Genomic DNA, 19,870 nt, shown 5'->3' on the forward strand with positions numbered 1-19,870 from the left:
ATAATTCAGATTATTTTAAGGATAAACAACAAAATATTCTTAGACTTCATCTTCCTTAAAGAAAATTAAAGAAAATACACAATCTGATTAAACTTAAAGCGGAAATTGCAAATTTTCAAGTTATATTTTTAAAATGTATTAAAATAAAGCCTTAGAATGATGGTATCCATAAACAGTCCTACGTTGTTAAAGAATAATCCTATTAATCCTATAATTCGCTATTGCCAGCTGAGAAATTGGCAAAAATATCATTTTTAACTTCAAATTCAACGTTGGAAAATGGCTTCTCCCCATGTTGTCAATAGCAAAACAGGGGAGGTAATTGTGTTGTTATTTCCTGTGTCATAGATTTTTAAGGGTGGGAAATAATGCCCATGATCGTATAATAGTGATTTGATAACCTATTGAGCAAAAGACATAGAAATAATTATGTTTTGACTTTCTTAGAAAATTTGAAATTCTCACTTTAAAACACAGATCCTATTTCGTTACGTTTTTTTATAGTTCAAAATTTCATTTTACTTGTCTTTACTACACTAGGATCTGAAAGAGTTGTTATATTTACTGGTGTTTTGGTTGAATTGAGGGATATGCCAAGGAAACAGTCTGTTACTGCGACTTCTTGGCGTGCTATGCACGGAACTGTGGGTAAACCACAAGCAATGACAACGCTGATTGATTAATCAATGTCTGACGTCATAGGGTCAAATTCTGCTTGTACGACCCCTGACACGACCTTCAAGTAAAACTTGACAGATCTTCAAGTAGTGTAAGCAATTGAAAGTATAAAAAAAAAACGAAACGAAATATAGATCTGTATTTTAATCAGATTGAGAAAATACAAGAATATTAGTAAATATTTTGTCAGGCTGGGATAGGGATATACTTCTTTCTTTTAAATATCAACTTGGTACTGGAAGGAAAATGACATGCCATAGAAATTTGTACCCAGTAATTGAAAAAATTAAGTTTCAGTCAACTATAATATTGTATTCATCTTTGCTTTTATTTTTAGATTGACGCATTTTGTATCCATCTTTGTTTTTATTTTTAGATTGACACATTGTATATTCATCCTTCTGTCTTCATTAGACCAGTCGGTGTAGAAAAGAAGGATTTTAAACCCCATTTCATTTCATTTATATTCATGGGGGGTTGGATGGCTGAATGGTTAGCACGCGCGCTGTATCATACGGTCTGTCATTGAGTCAACTGGCAGGGTTTCGATTTCCCAGTTGTACATGACAAGGAGTAGGGTTGCCTGTCCTACCTCGTGGGTTTTCTCCGGGTCATCCGGTTTCCTCCGACTGCTAAAGACCCCTACGCGCAAGCGAATTATTGAAATAAAATTGAACTATGTGTTAGTCTCGAAATGACCTAGTTTGTGTTGAGTGGACGTTAAACCCCATTTCTCTCTCTCTTTTATTTATATTTATCCTTGTTTCAATTTTTATGTTGATACATTTTGTATTCATCCTTGTATTTATTTTTAGGTTGACATATTTTGTATTCATCCTTGTATTTATTTTTAGGTTGACACATTTTGTATTTATCCTTGTATTTATTTTTAGATAGCCATATTTTGTATTCATCCTTGTATTTCTTGTATTTATTTTAGATTGCCATATTTTGTATTCATCCTTGTATGTCTTGTATTTATTTTAGATTGCCATATTTTGTATTCATCCTTGTATTTCTTGTATTTATTTTAGATTGTCATATTTTGTATTCATCCTTGTATTTATTTGTAGGTTGACACATTTTGATTATGTTAAAGTGGAGGATTTAGAAAAGATTGGAATGGGAAAGCCGGCTGTTCGCAGATTGATGGATGCCATTAAAAAGAAAAAATCTATAAAGAAGAAGGGTATATTAGATAAGGTAGGTTTACATCAACATCAACATCAAATAATTTATTGGAAAAAATTCTTTGTTAAAATCTCTCATTTGACTAGAATTTGTAATTTAAAATAAGTTTTAGAAGGAAAACTTAAATCATTTGTCTCAATCATGGGGGGCGGGGGAGGGCGTGGTCAAATGGTTAATTTTACGTGCGCATTTGATCACAAGGTCTGTCATTGAGTCAAGTGGCGTGGTTTTGAATCCTCCCTTGTACATGGCAAGGAGTAGAGTCGCCTTTCCAACCTCCTGGGTTTCCTCCCACCTCTAAAGACCCCTACGCGCTAGCGAATTATAGAAATAAAATTGAACCATATGTTAGTCCCAAAATGACCTTGTTTGTGTCGAGTGGACGTTAAACCCCACCTCATTATCTCTCCCTCAATCATAGAAATTTTTTCATGAAAATGTATTTTTAACAAAGATTAGAGATGTTTGGCAAGCCTAAATTCCTGGTCTGCGTCGCGTGTCTGTATCCATTTTTAGTGTGACATCATCAATTTGTGTGTAGTTCGCATACTTGACGGTGCATACAGACATAGGAGCATATATCAATATCTTTTTTCCTACTTTTAGGCTTTGAAATGTTGTGTCATGGTGTTTTATGAATTTATGTGTATCCTAGAACACAAAGGTGTATATTTGATGTGGTCTTTAAACATGACAAAGACTGTAATTTTATCATTGAAAAAGAGCACCCAAATGGTGAAAATCAAAACTCATACATACGCAGCACGAAAATCTGCCAAAACTCTAAAAATACATCGACACAACTTATCACATATCTGTTTCGTGACGATACGGGTGGGACAAATTCCGCTTGCCAAAAGTCTTTATTTACAAATAACTTCAGAATTATACATTCTCTGTACGATTATCTCCCTTTAAACATACATTATTCAAGAGCTAAATCTGTCTATTGCAGGTCTTTCTTTAGGCCTGAAATGTTATCTAAATTATTAATTAGACATTAATTAACCTATCCAGACCATAATCAACTCTCGATGTCAATGCTAGCCTGCGATAATTGTTGGATTATGATCCGATTTGCTGCAGAACTTTCCTTCACGATTTAACGATTAAATGGATAATCGAGACTATGCTGTTTATCGTACTGACTTTAGTAATGATGATCAAAGCTAGCCGGAAATTTCAACCGCTTAGTTCTCGGTTCATAGTGGATCAATTTGAATTAAATTTTCAGCAAATTGCCTATACATTATCTAGTTTTTAACTATTATAGTGAGAACTGCCAACCCGTTATCGAATCTCCCATAATGTATCTTTAAGTACAGTGCTTAGTAAGAGAGAGAGAAATTTCTATTTAAATCCAATGGTTTGCTAGTAATGTGTTTTGTTTATTTTCAGTTTTTACCAGGTACAAAAACAATAGAGAAAACATCCACACGAAAACTATCCACATCTTCTGCTGCGAAATCTAATGAACAAAGTTTAACATGTTTAATAGATCAGAAATACCTGTACATCTATGGTAAACTCGGCAATGGATCATTTGGTGTAGTTAGAAAAGGAGAATGGGTCACTAATTCACAATCAAAGGTTTGTACATATATTGGATTGTTGTACTCATACATTGAAATATGGCTGTGTGTTGTCATCTCCTCTGTCTGTCTGTGGGGGGTTGGATGGCCGAATGGTTAGCATGAGAGCGCTGTATCATAAGGCCTGTCATTGAGTCAACTGGTGTGGTTTTGAATCCCTGGTTGTACGTGACAAGGAGTAGGGTCGCATGTCCAACCTCGTGAGTTTTCTCTGGGTCTTCTGGTTTCCTCCCACTGCTAAAGACCCCTACCAGTAAGCAAATTATTGAAATAAAATTAAACCACATGTTAGTCCCGAAATGACCTAGTTTGTGTCCAGTGGAGGTTAAACTCTGATTAAAATACAGATCTAAATTTTGTTTCGTTTTTTCATACTTTCGATGGCCTACACTACACGAAGATCTGACCGGTTGTATTGGAAGATCGTGTCAGGGGTCGTACAAGCGGCTTTTGACCCTATGACGTCAGATATTTGGTTAACCAGTCAGCTTTGATGTTTCTAGTGGGTTACCCACAGCTCCGTGCACCTCACACCATTGGCTAATCTCTCATATCATCCAGAACGTGGGTTATTTAACAACTCTTTCAGATCCTAGTGTAGTAAAGACAAGTAAAACAAAATTTTGAACTATAAAAAACGAAATGAAATAGGGTCTGTGTTTTAATCAGATTACGTTTCAACCATTATTTATATTCATCATTCAGATATATTTAAATGTTTTCTATATCCCTGTTATTTATTTATGATTTACAGAAAGATGTAGCTATAAAGATATTAAAAAATGATGTTTTAGCTCAACCTGGTGCATTTGAAGATTTTGTAAAAGAAGTAAATGCTATGCATACATTAAATCATGTAAATTTAATACGACTATACGGAGTTGTCCTCTCTTCACCTTTAATGATGGTAAGTTTGATTTTATATCGATATTATAATCTCGGTGTTGGTAGAGAAAGTGCTTCAGGTTTGTTCAGTCTGGTTTACGATGAAGGGTCTGGCAAGGAAAAAGATCTAGTTGTTTGGATAGGACAAAAAAACGAGACCTCATGTTTACTACTGGAATGGCAGCCGTCAAAGATAACATGACATTTTGCAATCAAAATAAGAGTAGGCTGTAGTGCTGCTGCCAGGACAAAATTCCACTCATATTCAAAAGATAAATAAATCAAGTAAAATAAATGAATTTAAAAGATGTATATTTTCCTAAAATCAAAAATAGCAACAAAAATGGACGAAACATTTAGCATTTCAGTTGAATCAAGTGTTCAAATATAATTCAAAATATTGAAATAGTAAAATCAGCATTTACCATGACTATACTTTTAAAGGTGCATTATGTAAGATTTAGATAAAAAGCTGACAGTTCTTGCTATAATAATTTAAAAATAGATAATGAGAAATGAATATATTGAAAATTTGAGTCAAATTACTTTATTCTGAGCGACGTTATAACTGTTTGGAGGATAGCAGAGTCTTGATTGTCATTGCTACCATTGTTACAATAGTAAACAAAGTCTTGATTATCCATTCGTAAATTAAAATATTGAGTGACGTTCTTGTTTCAATCCATTGAAAATCGTGAGCATCCAATGACCTAGCGGGTTGATTATGTTCTTGTTATGTAAATATATGTCTAATTAATAATTTATATAACATTTAAGGCCAAAAGAAAGATCTGCAATCGGCAGATTTAGCTCTTACATAATGCATCTTTAATGAAAACTAAATAGTATTTGAAAGATGCTAACTTTTATAAAATTGTATCTACAGGTGACAGAGTTGGCCGAGCATGGAGCATTGTTAAACAAATTACGTGAAGATGGTCAGAAGATATTAGTCTGTACATTAATAGATTACGCTATACAGATATCAAATGGTATGAGTTATCTAGAAACTAAACGTTTCATACATCGTGATTTAGCCTGTAGAAACGTACTACTTTCAGCTCATGATAAGGTAAGAAACGTACTATATTCCTTTTAGGGTTTGCATGGGATTCAAAACCCCTAAAATGACGATCAACAGCTTTCATGGACATCTATAATCTATATATTGTGATGGGGGAGGTGGGGTATTGATGGCCGAATGGTTAGTGCATGCGCATTGCATCATAAGGTCTGTTATTGAGTCAACTGGCGTGGTTTCGATTACCCGGTTGTACGTGACAAGGAATAGGGTTGTCTATCCAAATTTGTGGGTTTTCTCTGGGTCCCCCGGTTTCCTCCCATTCTAAAGACCCCTACGTGCAAGCAAAGTATTGAAATAAGATAGAATCATATGTTAGTTACGAAATGACCTAGTTTGTGTCAAGTGGACATTAAACCCCATTTCTCTCTCTCCCTCTGTCTCACAGCATTGTGTATTTATATTGTATTTTCAGATAAAAATAGGAGATTTTGGTTTAATGAGAGCTTTACCTAGTCAAGAAGATCATTATGTGATGTCAGAACACAAAAAAGTACCATTTGCTTGGTAAGATCTTTTGTTATATTTAATCCTAAAACAACTTTTACTATATTAACCTTCTGTATCCGTTAGATATGCTCAGGTGATTGGGGAGGATGAAGCGCGCTAGCTGGCTCACTAACAAGGAGAAACCCCCAGGGTCCAAGAAAGTTCCTCTAAAATGGTAGACCACCTGGCAAGATTACCTGGCAAGGAAAAGATGGATGAAGCATGCTAGCTGGCTCACTAACAAGGAGACCCCCTGGGGTCAATCCTAAGGATGTCCGAGAAAGTTCTTAAGGATTGTTTTACTCATGTCAGTTGTGCAGTACAGACCGCCTGGCAAGGAAAATAGTCTAGTCGTTCGGATGGGACAAAGAACACATTCCTGTGTATAAACCATTGGCAGCACATGAAAGATCTCCAGACAGTTGGGGATTCAAAATAACAGTAAGCTACAGTGATGCAAAATCGGGCAAGATTTCCCTCCTAGAGTCCTAGCACACTGCTGACTGCAAGGCGTATGCCCGTCTTTATTAGCCCGACTGGTGCAGATAAGTAGGATGTTAAACCTCATTTCATTTTTTCAATATGCTTAGTTAAACTAGACTATGGTTTGGATAATCAGACATTTTTAACCCATTTGGTGACCAATATGGCCGATCCACTCAAAATGATTCTTCCTAAAAGTGAAAGCGGCCTTCATATCAGAAATGAACATGTTTCTGCCTGTTTCTTGACAATAGTCACAATATTAAAAGTTTTCATGAAAATAATAAACTGTTTATTTAATTATAATGATTTAAGTGAAAACCTGTCTAATTATAATGAGTTTAGTGAAAAACTGATTAATTATAATGGTTTTAGTGAAAAACTGTCTGTGTAATTATAATGATTTTAGTGAAAAACAGTCTATCATTAAGTGAAAAACAGTCTCATTATCATGATTTGTCTACTTATAATGATTTTAGTGAAAAACTGTCTTATTATAATGATTTTAGTGAAAAATGTAAACTGTTTATTTAATTATAATGATTTAGGTGTGCACCAGAAAGTTTAAAATCTCGTCAGTTTTCCCATGCTACAGATATGTGGATGTTTGGTGTAACACTATGGGAAATGTTTACGTATGGTCAGGAACCATGGATGGGATTAAATGGCTCACAAGTAAGTTTTCATGAATGCATATTATGTATTTTGTCAGATTCATTTGAAATGTGCAAATAATTCTGGCTTGTGCAAAGATTCTCACAGAACTAAACTTCTTTTCCCAAATTGCCCCTATTTAGTAAAGAACATTAGTTATTTTAGTAAAGTATTACATGGAGTAAAACAAGCAGTATAATTGTGCAATTTGCTGCTCAAAGTTACATCATTTGCTACACAAAATGCTCATTATGGATAAGGATTGTCAATGACATTTTCTAATTCAAACTGGTTATAAAATTACTAAAACTGCTATTAAGTAAATCCAAATTTCTCCAAAGATTTAGAGCCTTATTATAGGAATTCTATTGTTTTATTATAGAACTAAAAGGAACTTGTATTGTTTTATGATAGGAATTTGTATTGTTTTTTTTATTGTTTTATTATGAAAGGAATTGTTTTATTATAGACGAAGGAATTTGTATTGGTTTATTATAGAAGGAATTTGTATTGTTTATATTATAGATATTACAAAAGATAGATGTAGATGGTGATAGATTACCTGAACCTAATTACGCACCTAGTGCTATTTATCAACTTATGACTCAATGTTGGGCTGAAAAACCACAAGATAGACCATCGTTTATACTCATGAAAGATTACCTGTGTGAGGTAAGTTATGATATAAATGGTTAGGCTACACCAATATGTATTATTGTTATTTAGGAGCACCTATGAAATATTTTGCTTTTTTTTTCACTACTTCTCAAATGCTTTTAGTTCCAAGGTTTTGAAATTTTAATCAAAATATTGTTCTTTAGGCTTGAGTCTCTATTTATTTATAAAGACCACAAAAAACTAAAATATTTATTGGTGGTTTGGCAGTTTGACCTTAGACGAGTCTATGAAATGTCTAACTGGAACTGACAGTTTAGAAGCAAGCTATGACCTAAGAACTAAATCAGACTTGAATCCCACATTTTTTCTGTAGTATAAAAAGTATTTTGGTATTAAGTATATTTTCAAATTAAAGCTCAGACATCAAATTTATCATTGATAATAATTTTATCTCACATTATTATTCATTCTTTTATCTCAAAACAAACCGTCTTAGTGATTAACATAGGTGACCTATTTTTTCTAAATTTTTCGAACCTTTCTGTGTAAAATAATGTCAGTATTTTATTTATAATTGTTGTGTTTTAATGAAGGTTCAGCCACCTGAAGTAAAAAGTTTACATAATTTTCAAGAGAAAGATAAATTGAAGATAGAGGAAGGAGATCATATTGTTATTATATCGGGAAAGTAGGTGTCATGTTTATACTTTACATTCATTCAATCCTCCATTTTCAGCTAGACTCTCATTCTGTAAATGACAGTGAACAAATCTGAGAGAGAGAGAGAGAGAGAGAGAGAGAGAGAGAGAGAGAGAGAGAGAGAGAGAGAGAGACAAATGGGGTTTAAAGTCCACTCGACACAAACTAGGTCATTTCGGGACTAACATGGTTCAATTTTATTTCAATAATTCGCTTGCGCGTAGGGGTCTTTAGCAGTGGGAAGAAACCGGAGGACAAAGGGAAAACCCACGAGGTTGGACAGGCGACCCTACTTCTCACGTACAACTGGGGATTCGAAACCACGCCAGTTGACTCAATGACAGACCTTATGATACAGCACGCACATGCTAACCATTCTTCCATCCAACCCCCCGAACAAATCTGAACACTTCAGTCATTTTGAGACAAACATATGGTCATTTCTATACATCTCCAATAAAATGTGATCTTGTATTGTCCATCTGACTGTCGTCGCAATTTCTTATGAACACTGCTTAGATGCCCTCAGTTTTTCATCCCATTTCTATCTATCTGTGGTAAAATAATTCAAAGTCACAGTGTACAATACACCATAATTTCATACTGATATTTTTTAGATTACATTATTTTTGTGAACTATAATTAATTGTTGGGGTTTTTTTGTTGTTTTTTTTATTCCAGACCTGAGAATTATTGGTGGAAAGGTCAGAATAAAAGAACAACAGAAATAGGATTGTTTCCAAGACAGCTGGTAGATCCACTCCGTAAACGAGCCAGTAAGACAATAAAATATTTTCAAACCAAAACTCACTGACACTTATATTCTTTTTGGTTGAGATATTTGTATAATAATTTTACAGCAAAAAGACAATGAATCCACCCAAGGATTAAATAAATGAAGACATGCATACGTCATACAGTGTGCTATGAGGGAAATTTTACCCAGACATCGGCACTATGGCCTACTCTTATATCAAATTCCAACTGACAAGAGGAAACCCCGTTGGAAAATCCCGATGAGCTTTCTTGGCAATGCATGGATTGAATATGCGACGTCCATGCTAACGAGTCAGCATCTTACCCACTGATCCACCGTGATCCCATCAAGGATTAAAATAAGGCTGCAGTATTACTAAATGAAACTTGTATTTTCATTGGATATATATATTTCACATTTTATATAAACTAATTGATAAAGCATTAAAAAGCAGGTCATTGTGAGGTTTAATTGGCCTGTCAGTTGGGAATTTAAAAGTGATTTAACATTAAAACATAAACCAACGCAAATAAACCTACAGATTTTAAGTTTAATGAACATGTGTGAGAAAGAGAGAAATGGGGTTTAACGTCCACTCGACATTTCGGAACTAACCCATGGTTCAATAATTTTATTTCAATAATGCGCTTGCGCATAGGGGTCTTTAACAATAGTAGGAAACGGAGGACCGAGAGAAAACCCACAAGGTTGAACAGACGACCCTACCCTACAATCGGGAATTGAAACCATGCCAGGTGACTCAATGACAGACCTTATGATACAGTGCACATGTGCTAACCATTAAGCCATCCAACCCCTCCACAAATAAATCAAACAGATTTTAAGTCTAATGAGAATGTGAATTGATGAATGTTATTTGATGTTTAACTATATTTTCAGGTCAGGATATAAGTAAACCGTTAAAGAATAGTTTTATACATGCTGGACATGGAGATGTTTTTGGTAAAACCTGGGGTGATCCATCTACTATAGATGAGTAAGTAATGAAATGAAATGAAATTGAGTTTAATGTTCTGCTTCTATACTGGGCTAATGAAGCATACTCCATACAGTGTGCTATGAAGGAAATTTTGCCAGGACAGCGGCACTATGGCCTACTCTTATATTGAATTCCAACTGCCAAGGGATCTTTTACATGTACGAGCATATGCCATACAGTGTGGTATGAGGGAAATTTTGCCTGGGCAGCGGCACTATGACCTACCATTATATCGAATTCCATCTGCCAAGGGATCTTTTACATGCACGCCAATGTATACATGGGATTTCAGGTTTTCGTCACATCCGGACAACTAGACAACTGTTTTTGTCAGGCCTTTCGTCTTTCTATATCTGTTTATATTTTTATCTTTGGCTTTATTTACAGCTATTATTTCACAAAGCAGATTGGTTTTGGTCAAAATCTGCATTCACACTGAAATGATTGAATCTTTTATGGATATTTGAAATAAAATTGAATCTTTTATGGATATTTGAAATAAATTGCCAACGTATTATTATTTCAGAGTATATTTAAGAAACCCCATGGATCCTCCAGATATAAGTGGTGATGCCAATGCAGGATTAGAAGAAAAATTACAAATTATCAACAATAAAAGTGAGTTTGGAATATCGTAAATTTGTCTAAAACACTACTGTATTTGTCCAAATAAGAGAGCCATGGTGACTAAGGGAGTAAGACGCTGGCTCGCTAGCATGGAGGTTGCAGTCACGGTCACGGTTTGTGCCGAGAAAGTTCATTTTGATTTTTCAGGGTGGTTTCACCTGGTCAGTGGTGCAGGACAGAGGACCTGACAAGGATAGCTGTGACGAAAAACCGAGATCCCATGTACAAATTGGCCTGCACATAAAAGATCTCATGGCAGTTGGTATTCGATGTAAGAGTAGGCCGTAGCGTCGCTGTCTAGGCAAAATTTCCCTCATAGCACACCGTATGGCATAAGCCCGTCTTCATTAGCCCAGTCGGAGCAGAACAGTAGGATGTTAAGCCCTATTTCATTTGTCCAAATAAGTGTTTGTGTATTCCAGTAAACATCTTATTGTATAATGAAATGAAATCATTTTTAATGTCTTTCTTATCCAACACCAGGACCAGAACACGAGGTCCACCAGGGTACATATCAGTGTGCACGCAAATGAAACCTCAACAGTTGAAAATCAAAGAATAGTAGGCGAAAATGCCGCTGCCTGAGCAAAACAAAACCCATCCATTTTCCATGTTTACTTGCTAAAGTTTAAAGTTAGAGCCTATAAACTTACTGTAGGTGGAAATGCAGCTGTCCGGGCAAATAAATAAATCCATTTTCCATGTTTACTAGCTAAAGTTTTAAGTTAGAGCCTATAGACTTATAACTTTGCCGCTGCCTGGGCAAAATGTAATGCTTGTTTGAAAATGACCATGGTATTGTGTTACAGAGACAACACGCCCATTGTGTTTCATTTTCCATGGTTGCTTGCTAAGGTTTAAAGTTAGAGCCCATAAATTTTCTTTCATATATATTTAATCTACATTCAATAAGACAGATTTCTTTGAGATATATACACAGGATAGGATAAGATAAGATTTTATTGTATCGAAGGACAGTCTGCAATATAAACATGTACATATATTTATAACAATGACAAATAATATATACAAATAAGACAAGGGTAATTTTAATCTAGCTTGTAATATAGATTTACTAACAGGACAACAGTATGTAATGTACACATTTACCTCAAACAGGTTTGATAAGATGTCAGATTTTCTATGCGATCTATTAACAAAACCAGAATTGTTTTTACTCAGTCATTTATAATTGATCTTTTGATTATGTTTTATAGAAGAAGCTATGGATGTAAAACAGTTTAATTATTCAAAGTTAAAGAGTGAAGCACCTCAAAAGAATCCAAAGAGTCCAAAGAGTCCAAAAAGTCCAAGCAAGAAACGCCCACATGCTCACAAGGCCACACCACTTGCTGCTGTTACTGGAAACCAAAGACCTCCACCACCTCAAGACAGGCGTAATTTACGAGCTTCAACTAAGAGTACACGATCACTGGATGATCGACCTTTGATTGATTTATCTGAGGAAGTGGAAGACTCGAAAATGAAAACAAACAATATGAAAACAACTCATAGTACTTTGTCTCTCTTTGATTCTTTGTTGTCAACGTCAAACGCCACTCAATATGGAAATGTTGGCTTACCGAAACCCCTCTTAACAGACAGTCCTGCTGATCCCTTCGAAGTTAATCAGAGTTATAAAATGACCAGCTCGGCTTCGTCGGCTTACAGCTCATCTTCGGAAGGATCTTGGCACGCAACTACTAATCAAAATATCACTACATCTCATTTTATGCAGGATGCAACCTGGCCCCGCAGTAAGTTCGATCATCCAGATTTTAATTCGCGAGTGAGAGTTTTGCCAACAAATGTCGAATCACGGACTCACACTGTTCACAAACCCATCTCAAACATTCCCAAAGAACCTTTTGGTGCATCTGTATCTAATAATAGCAACGGTAGTATTTATTATTCTGTTCCTCCATCCGAGGATGAACTTTATTCAAACACTCAATCAAATGTCTTGTCAAGACCACCATTTCCAATGGCTGATGTGATAACAGAAAGGGAAAGTAGAGTGGTGCATAGTTACAATAAAACAAGCGTGTCCAACAACCAGTCACAACTACCGTTACAAGTTAAGTTGCCTCCCCCTAAAAAATCAGACTCTGATAAAACTAACAAAGCATTTGATTGGATAAATGATGAATTAAGTCACTTTGCTCTGTCTCGTGTCAGGACAGATGAGACCCCATCTTCTAAATCAGCAATTCAAAGGCCGACAGAAACTTTGCCGCTTTACGACCAAGTACCAAAGGAAGATCCACCCTGTTTGCCGCTTTATGATGATCCCCCTCCCCTGCCTAAGTTTGACGATCCTCCTTCCTTGCCTCCTCCATATGGTGACCCCCCTCCACTTACAAAGTTTGATGAATCGGTTTCTTATCCACTATATGATGACCCACCAGCTACGCCAACCTATGACCAAGTACCCACAGAAACCCACAATGGCACCAATGTCAATTATTCTGATAATGTTGATTGCATGTCTTCCACAACCAAAAGTTACGATTCTTTTGATTCTGATTTTGATGAAGATGAAATGGACCATGGAGTTGTAGCCATGGCAGAAGTACCTGGGGTTTGTCCCCCTCCACTTCCTCCGAGAGACTATGAAGAGAGTCACAAAAGACATTTACCAAAAATTTACCCAATGGTGAAGGATGGCAAGCAATTAAGCCACACCCATTATTTTCTAATTCCCGAGAGAGAGAATCAGAGGCAGAGGTCACCACAACAGCCAGCTGTGACAGTAGAAGTTAAGCCATTTCATATTGAAACAGGAAAAACCGTGCGATGCCCTGATCCAGTAAGAAATTCAACATATCAGAATGTTAATTTAACTGCTACAAGCTCTTACATATCTAAAAGTTCGGAGAATTTAACTGACAGTGGGTCGTACAGGTCACGCCCTTCTAAAAATCAATCAATGGACACTGGGGTTTCAGCATCGCAATCTCTTGGCGTGGATTCAAGATATTATCACAGACAGGTATCCGAACCCTCTTCGCGATCGCAATCGGGAATGCCTGTCAGTCCAGCACGCGAGTGTCGAACTTTGCAAAACAATAAAACAAATTTTATGAGTTCTTCGCCACGTGATCGAATTGCGACAGTTCAGAGTAGTGTTATAGGTGTGACGGATGAGGAGAGTCATGCCGCTTTGTGTCACTGTCATTGGGATGTATCAGAAGCCATTAAATATCTGAAAGTAGAACAATTATTTCGTCTGGGATTGGCGCCTAGACCTCACTGTGAACAACTGTTGGAAACTTTACACTGGAATCTGGAGTTAGCTAGTTCCGTTCTCTTAGATAAATTTAATGGTCAAGTTTCAATAGAATCGGCAGTGTAGTGTTATAAACAAAAAAAAAGAAACTTGTGTTTTTGTATGTGGAGATTTGATTAATGTTAAAATAACACAAAAACAGCTTTATGGATAACAATCACTAGTTAGTTCCGTTTTCTTAGATAAATTTAACGGTCAAGTTTCAATAGAATCGGCAGTGTAGTGTTATAAAGAACAAAAAAAAACCTTATGTTCTTGTATGTGGAGATTTGATTAATGTTAAAATAACACAAACACAACTTTATGGATCACTAGCAACTTTAATAGTGGATTAATATTAGATTGTGATGTTAAATCATAAAGTTATATGTTATATGGTTGTCTGCTAGGCAAACATTCTAATTTCGGAAAGACACAGTGTTACAGACAATAACAAAGTGTTTAAAAATATGGTGTTATCATCATCGACATGATTTTTATTCTGGGCAAATCATTTAAATGTTTCTTAAACTCAGAAAAAAAATTATTTATTCAAAGGTGTAAGATAAATTGTAGACAAAAGGTAGAAGAATATTTATAAAAGTATATTATTCTATAAACAGTTTAATTTCTGTATAATTTATATTAAAATAATGTTATATTACGATTATCTTCTATATACATATAATCCAAGATTATGTATTATTTACATACAGTGAACATTAACACATAATTTTTACCCCACTACATTTCAGTCTAAACACATGTCTTTATTGGTCTCATTCAGTAACATACAGTGTGTGATTGGTCAACTTTAAATCTGAAGACCAATCAAAACCGGTGAAAGGGAAAATAAAACAAGGTTTTGAAGTATTCTAAAAGCTCATTAGGGGATTCCTCTTTTGAGAACTGGTGTCTCAAACATTTGATTGACTATTGGCTATATTCTAGGCCTAGGGTATTATTATGCTTACATCATGCAATTTTCTTAAACTGTCTTTAATTATCACATGGAGTGATGTAAAATTGAACATCATGTTTTGATTAGATTGTGTCTCTCTATTTGATGAGTTAGCTGTGAACAGATCTATTGGGTACTGTTTAGATATTGAGAGGTCTTGTTGTTGAGTTAGCTGTGAACAGATCTGTTGATCGGTACTGTTTAGACATTGAGAGGTCTTTTTGATGAGTTAGCTGTGAACAGATCCGTTGAACGGTACTGTGTAGATATTGAAAGGTCTTGTCTATTTTCAGACTGGATGGGGAGATAAGGCCCGGAGTTCACAAATCTTTCTCAGACTTTAGTTAAGAATTTACCCAAAATTGTATAGCCCTTTATAAAACTTTTGTTGTTTTAGTGTATCAAATACATCAATAAGAAACTTAACTATGTGCAAATTTTTGCGTTTCTGAATCAAGACATTTTTCAAACAGTGATTGAAAGTTGAGTAAATACTTAACTAAAATCTGAGATTATTTGGGGGCCAGGTCTGTTTGGGGAGGAGAATAGGCCGGTTAAGGAGGTCATTTCCATATTGAACAATCATTTATGGGGAATTCAGGGTAAGAGTTAAGGGGAGGGGGAGTGTTAGGGTTACCTACCCATACCCCTGATCTTTTGATTTTTTTTAACTTGGCTTGTTGGAATTACAGACGTCCCTGTCTGACATGAACATTAGATTCTCCCATATTCGAGAGGTTAGCGTGTATTTGTGTTTATAATTGTTTAATTATCCAGGTAAAAGTGATGCACCTGCATGTATTGTTATGTTAATATTGTAATCAATAGCCTTAGATATCATTGTTTTTTATATATATAGTGTACATAATCTGTATATTAAATAGGTTAGTTATTTTGTATAAATTGTATATTAAAGAGATAAATATGGTCATATATATGTGAGTGGCCCTGTTATACGCAGAGGGTCGTTGAACAAGATATCACTGTAGTTAAACTTTAAGCATTAATCAATGTACCAGAACCCAGGCCCCGAGTTCACAAAGCATTCTCAGACGTAAGTTAAGAATATACTCAAAATTGTTTGCCTTATTTTAACTAAATATAGCCCTTTATAAAAATTTTGTCGTTTTAATGTATCAAATCCACAAAAAGAAACTGTGTGCAAAGTTTTGTGTTTCTGAATCAAAGATATTTCTCGTAAACAGTGATTGAAAGTTGAGTAAATTCTTAACTTAAATCTGAGAATGCTTTGTGAACTTGAGGCCTAATGTACTTTATATATTCTGACTGCAGCTGGCTGCCATTTAGACTACTAATATTGGCTGTGTTATGCACAAGATTTCAGTGGGTGTGATTGGAAAGAAAACATAAAAACAAATTATATTCAGACAGAGCCTCAGTGTAACACTATAATTGAAATGAGACAAACTCTAGATGAAGATGTCTTGTGTATATTTTAACTTAAGTCTCAAAATGCTTTGTGAACTCGGGGGCCTGGTTTCAATCATATTTACAAGTCTTGACTGACTAGCAGTGAAATTTGTCTGTCAGTCAATTTATATGTCATGAAATTAAAATTTTAAAGAATTTATCCATAAAACACAAATCCAAAATGCACCATAAATGTTTAACAATACAATCAGGTCTTACTCTCTCATTAAAATCTTGTTTGCTTAATCAGGGAATAATTAATAATATTCTGTCTAATTTATTCTTAAAGCTACGCTGTTAGTGTTTATTTGTTGTGTAAAAATCATGAACACTTGTGAAATATATCTGTCATTTATTGTATATTAATATTGTTTACCATGCTATCAAGATTCATGAAGATTGGTGCAAATTTGATAGTATATTTAAATGAAACTGCCAGGTCGTCAAAATTAGCCATTTAGTTTCTGAAATCATGTATAAATGAATATTTATTTTTGTGTAAAACATAATTTTGAAATTTATAAATGTCCTGTTTTGTATTGTTTAAATGATTTTTAGTAATTGAACTGGATATACACAGAACCCAATATATAGTAATTGAACTGTGTATACACGGGACCCAATTCTTAGTAAGTGAACTGGATATACACAGGACTCAATTCATAGTAATTGCACTGGATATACATAGGGCCCAATAAATGGTAATTGAACTGGATATACGCAGAACCCAATTAATAGTAATTGAACTGTGTATACACAGGACCCAATTCTTAGTAAGTGAACTGGATATACACAGGACTCAATTCATAGTAATTGAACTGGATATACATAGGGCCCAATAAATGGTAATTGAACTGGATATACACAGGACCCAATTATCTGGAATACATAGAAATGTGTCCTATGTTGATTGTATTGATTGATTGCTTTGTCACAAGAAGTCAATTTATGGATTTATGTTGATTATGTTAGGTCCTATGACTCCAATGTTAGTAAAGGCACTGTTAATGTTCTTTGGAATACCTAGAAATGGGTTTTATGTTGATTACATATGTTGGATCCTACATGTATGTTAATCAAGGCGCTGTTGATGTTCTTTGTAATTTTTATTAAAGTTTAACAAAATAGCCTTGATTGTTACATGTTATCAAATATTTACTGCCCATCATAAAGTATGTTATAGAAATATTGGTTATTTTTATAAATACATGTATTATCTGGATATATATATATAAATTTAATTTATTTAAAAACTACCACAATGTTATCTAATCGCATTATGTTATATTGGATATTGCTTTATTGCTTGCCTTTAATCTAGCATTAATACTACAACATCAAATATATGCTGGTTGCATACACAGGGAACATTTGTTGCTAAAGATTTACGACTGTTTGTTCCAATTGGTTGTTGAAGATTGGTTATATATTTGAGTATGTAATAGAAATAGAAGGAATTGTAAAGTAACTGTTTTTAGCTTTTGTTAATTAGCAGTAATTTATTAAAAGCTGGCTAGCCTATTAGAATTTTGGTACCAACATTGAGACACATGTATTAATAATCTTATTATTCTTAAAATAGGCATGTACTAACAAAAAAATGACCCTTTACATCAGCCTGTGAACTGGTCAATGGTTGGCTTGTTGTTGTTATTGGCATTTGTTGGTCGGCAACATGTAAAGTGTAAATTGGGCAGAATAGACCCTTGTCTTAAGATTAGGTCCTGCTTATACTCAATCTGATTAGAACACAGATCCTATTTCGTTTCGTTTTTTATAGTTCAAAATTTCGTTTTACTTGTCTTTACTACACTAGGACATGGAAGAGTTGTTATATTACCGGCGTTTTGGTTGAAGTGAGGGATTAACCAGTGAAACGATCTGTTAAGGCGACTTCTTGGCGTGCCATGCACGGAACTATGGGTAAACCACTAGAAACGTCAACGCTGATTGATTAATCAATGTATGACGTCATAAGGTCAACATCCCCTCGTACGAACCCTGACACGACCTTCGAGTACAACTTGTCAGATCTTCATGTAGTGTAGGGCATTGAAATTATAAAAAAAACGAAACGAAATATAGATCTGTATCTTAATCAGATTGGCTCATACTTTTTGCTGCTTTTTTATTGACAATGGTGATATATTGACTGTTGATGTGATTTAATTACACTTATTACATAATTATGGTTAATGTAGTAATTGTTCATGTAAAAATATGTTAATGTAATCACCTTGTATATCTTTATTAAATCATCAGGAAGCTTATATTGTTTATTACATTATTACATTAATTATTATTATATTTCATCATTGGGATTTTTTTCTATTTAGGCCATATTGATCACCTGTGTGTAGTTAACTTGTAAGTTGAGAAATATAAAAATAAAATTATTAAAAAATTCAAAGTTTTTCGTTTTCCATAGGAGAACATACTTTATCACCCAATAATACATTATACAGTAGATATCGCTTGTGTGATAAATTTCATATTCTACTGAGCGATATCTCCTATGAGCGATATCTCTAGGAGATATCGCTTTACATGAATTTGATTGGTCAATCAAAAAGGAACTACTTTTTTATATTTTCAAAGAACAGTTCTTTTTTATATTTTCAAAGAACAGTTCTTTTTTATATTTTCAAAGAACAGTACATTTTTTATTAAAAGTAAGTTCTTTCTTAATATAAAGGACTTTGCTATGGTTGAATTGCTGTCAAGGTTCAGAAAAAGTGAAATCTATAGCAAAGAAATATATTTATTTATTTGTGCATGTAAGAAGGGATTGGGTGATAAATAAAATCCCCTACTCGTCTTTTTTGATATCAAAAAAGACTGGTAGGAGATTCTCTATATTTATCTCCGATAACAGTTAAAACAAATCTCCTTATATGTAGGTTCTTTTTAGTAGTATTATATTGGCTTGGAGATATTTCTATGGCTGTACTAGCTTGGATTCACGATCAACAACATCAGAGCTCATAGTCTCAAAAATTATATGCCTTAAGTCTTCCTCCTCTTGCACTTTGTTTATTCAGAAGGAACATATTTCCAACTAGCAATTCGCCCTTTAAGAATAAACACAAATTTTCTTCATGGCCCCCTTTACAGGTGCTATAGTAAAATACAACGCAGACCAGATTATGATGGGGGAAAAAATACCTTTAAAAATCTGCTGCTTTATGAGTGAGGCACCTTTTTGTGATACAACTCACACACGATTTCCCAGGACATTCTCCCTGGATTTAACCCACAATCCGCTTTTCTGATTGTCCTTTCAGGTTTGGATTCTTCCTACATATTGCCTATTTGAGTTCGAACTCCCCCAATTTATTCCAGATAATTCGACACCCGTTAAATCCCAATTACCCCAAAAATACTTTGCATATGTCATGAACAACCCTTCCAAGATACATTACCTAGCTCAACGAATGGTTACCAAAGTTTGGTAGC

At 34.6% G+C, this 19,870-nt stretch overlaps 1 protein-coding gene across 3 annotated transcripts in view; it reads left to right on the forward strand.

The window, feature by feature from the left end:
* Positions 1–18,824, forward strand: part of LOC126827880 (activated CDC42 kinase 1) — a 42,217-nt gene extending 23,393 nt beyond the window's left edge. For all 3 annotated transcript variants that reach the window (XM_050557448.2, XM_050557449.2, XM_050557447.2), the window contains exons 3-14: positions 1,752–1,881; positions 3,268–3,459; positions 4,216–4,368; positions 5,233–5,418; positions 5,843–5,934; positions 6,948–7,074; positions 7,579–7,725; positions 8,265–8,359; positions 9,052–9,146; positions 10,028–10,124; positions 10,654–10,745; positions 11,972–18,824. In XM_050557448.2, coding sequence (XP_050413405.1) covers positions 1,752–1,881; positions 3,268–3,459; positions 4,216–4,368; positions 5,233–5,418; positions 5,843–5,934; positions 6,948–7,074; positions 7,579–7,725; positions 8,265–8,359; positions 9,052–9,146; positions 10,028–10,124; positions 10,654–10,745; positions 11,972–14,109 — 3,544 coding nt within the window. In that variant the 3' untranslated portion in view covers positions 14,110–18,824. The remainder of the gene's footprint in view (positions 1–1,751; positions 1,882–3,267; positions 3,460–4,215; positions 4,369–5,232; positions 5,419–5,842; positions 5,935–6,947; positions 7,075–7,578; positions 7,726–8,264; positions 8,360–9,051; positions 9,147–10,027; positions 10,125–10,653; positions 10,746–11,971) is intronic.
* The last annotated feature ends 1,046 nt before the right edge of the window (positions 18,825–19,870 follow it).

Source organism: Patella vulgata, chromosome 7 (genome assembly GCF_932274485.2).
Source record: "Patella vulgata chromosome 7, xgPatVulg1.2, whole genome shotgun sequence".
NCBI lineage: Eukaryota > Metazoa > Mollusca > Gastropoda > Patellidae > Patella > Patella vulgata.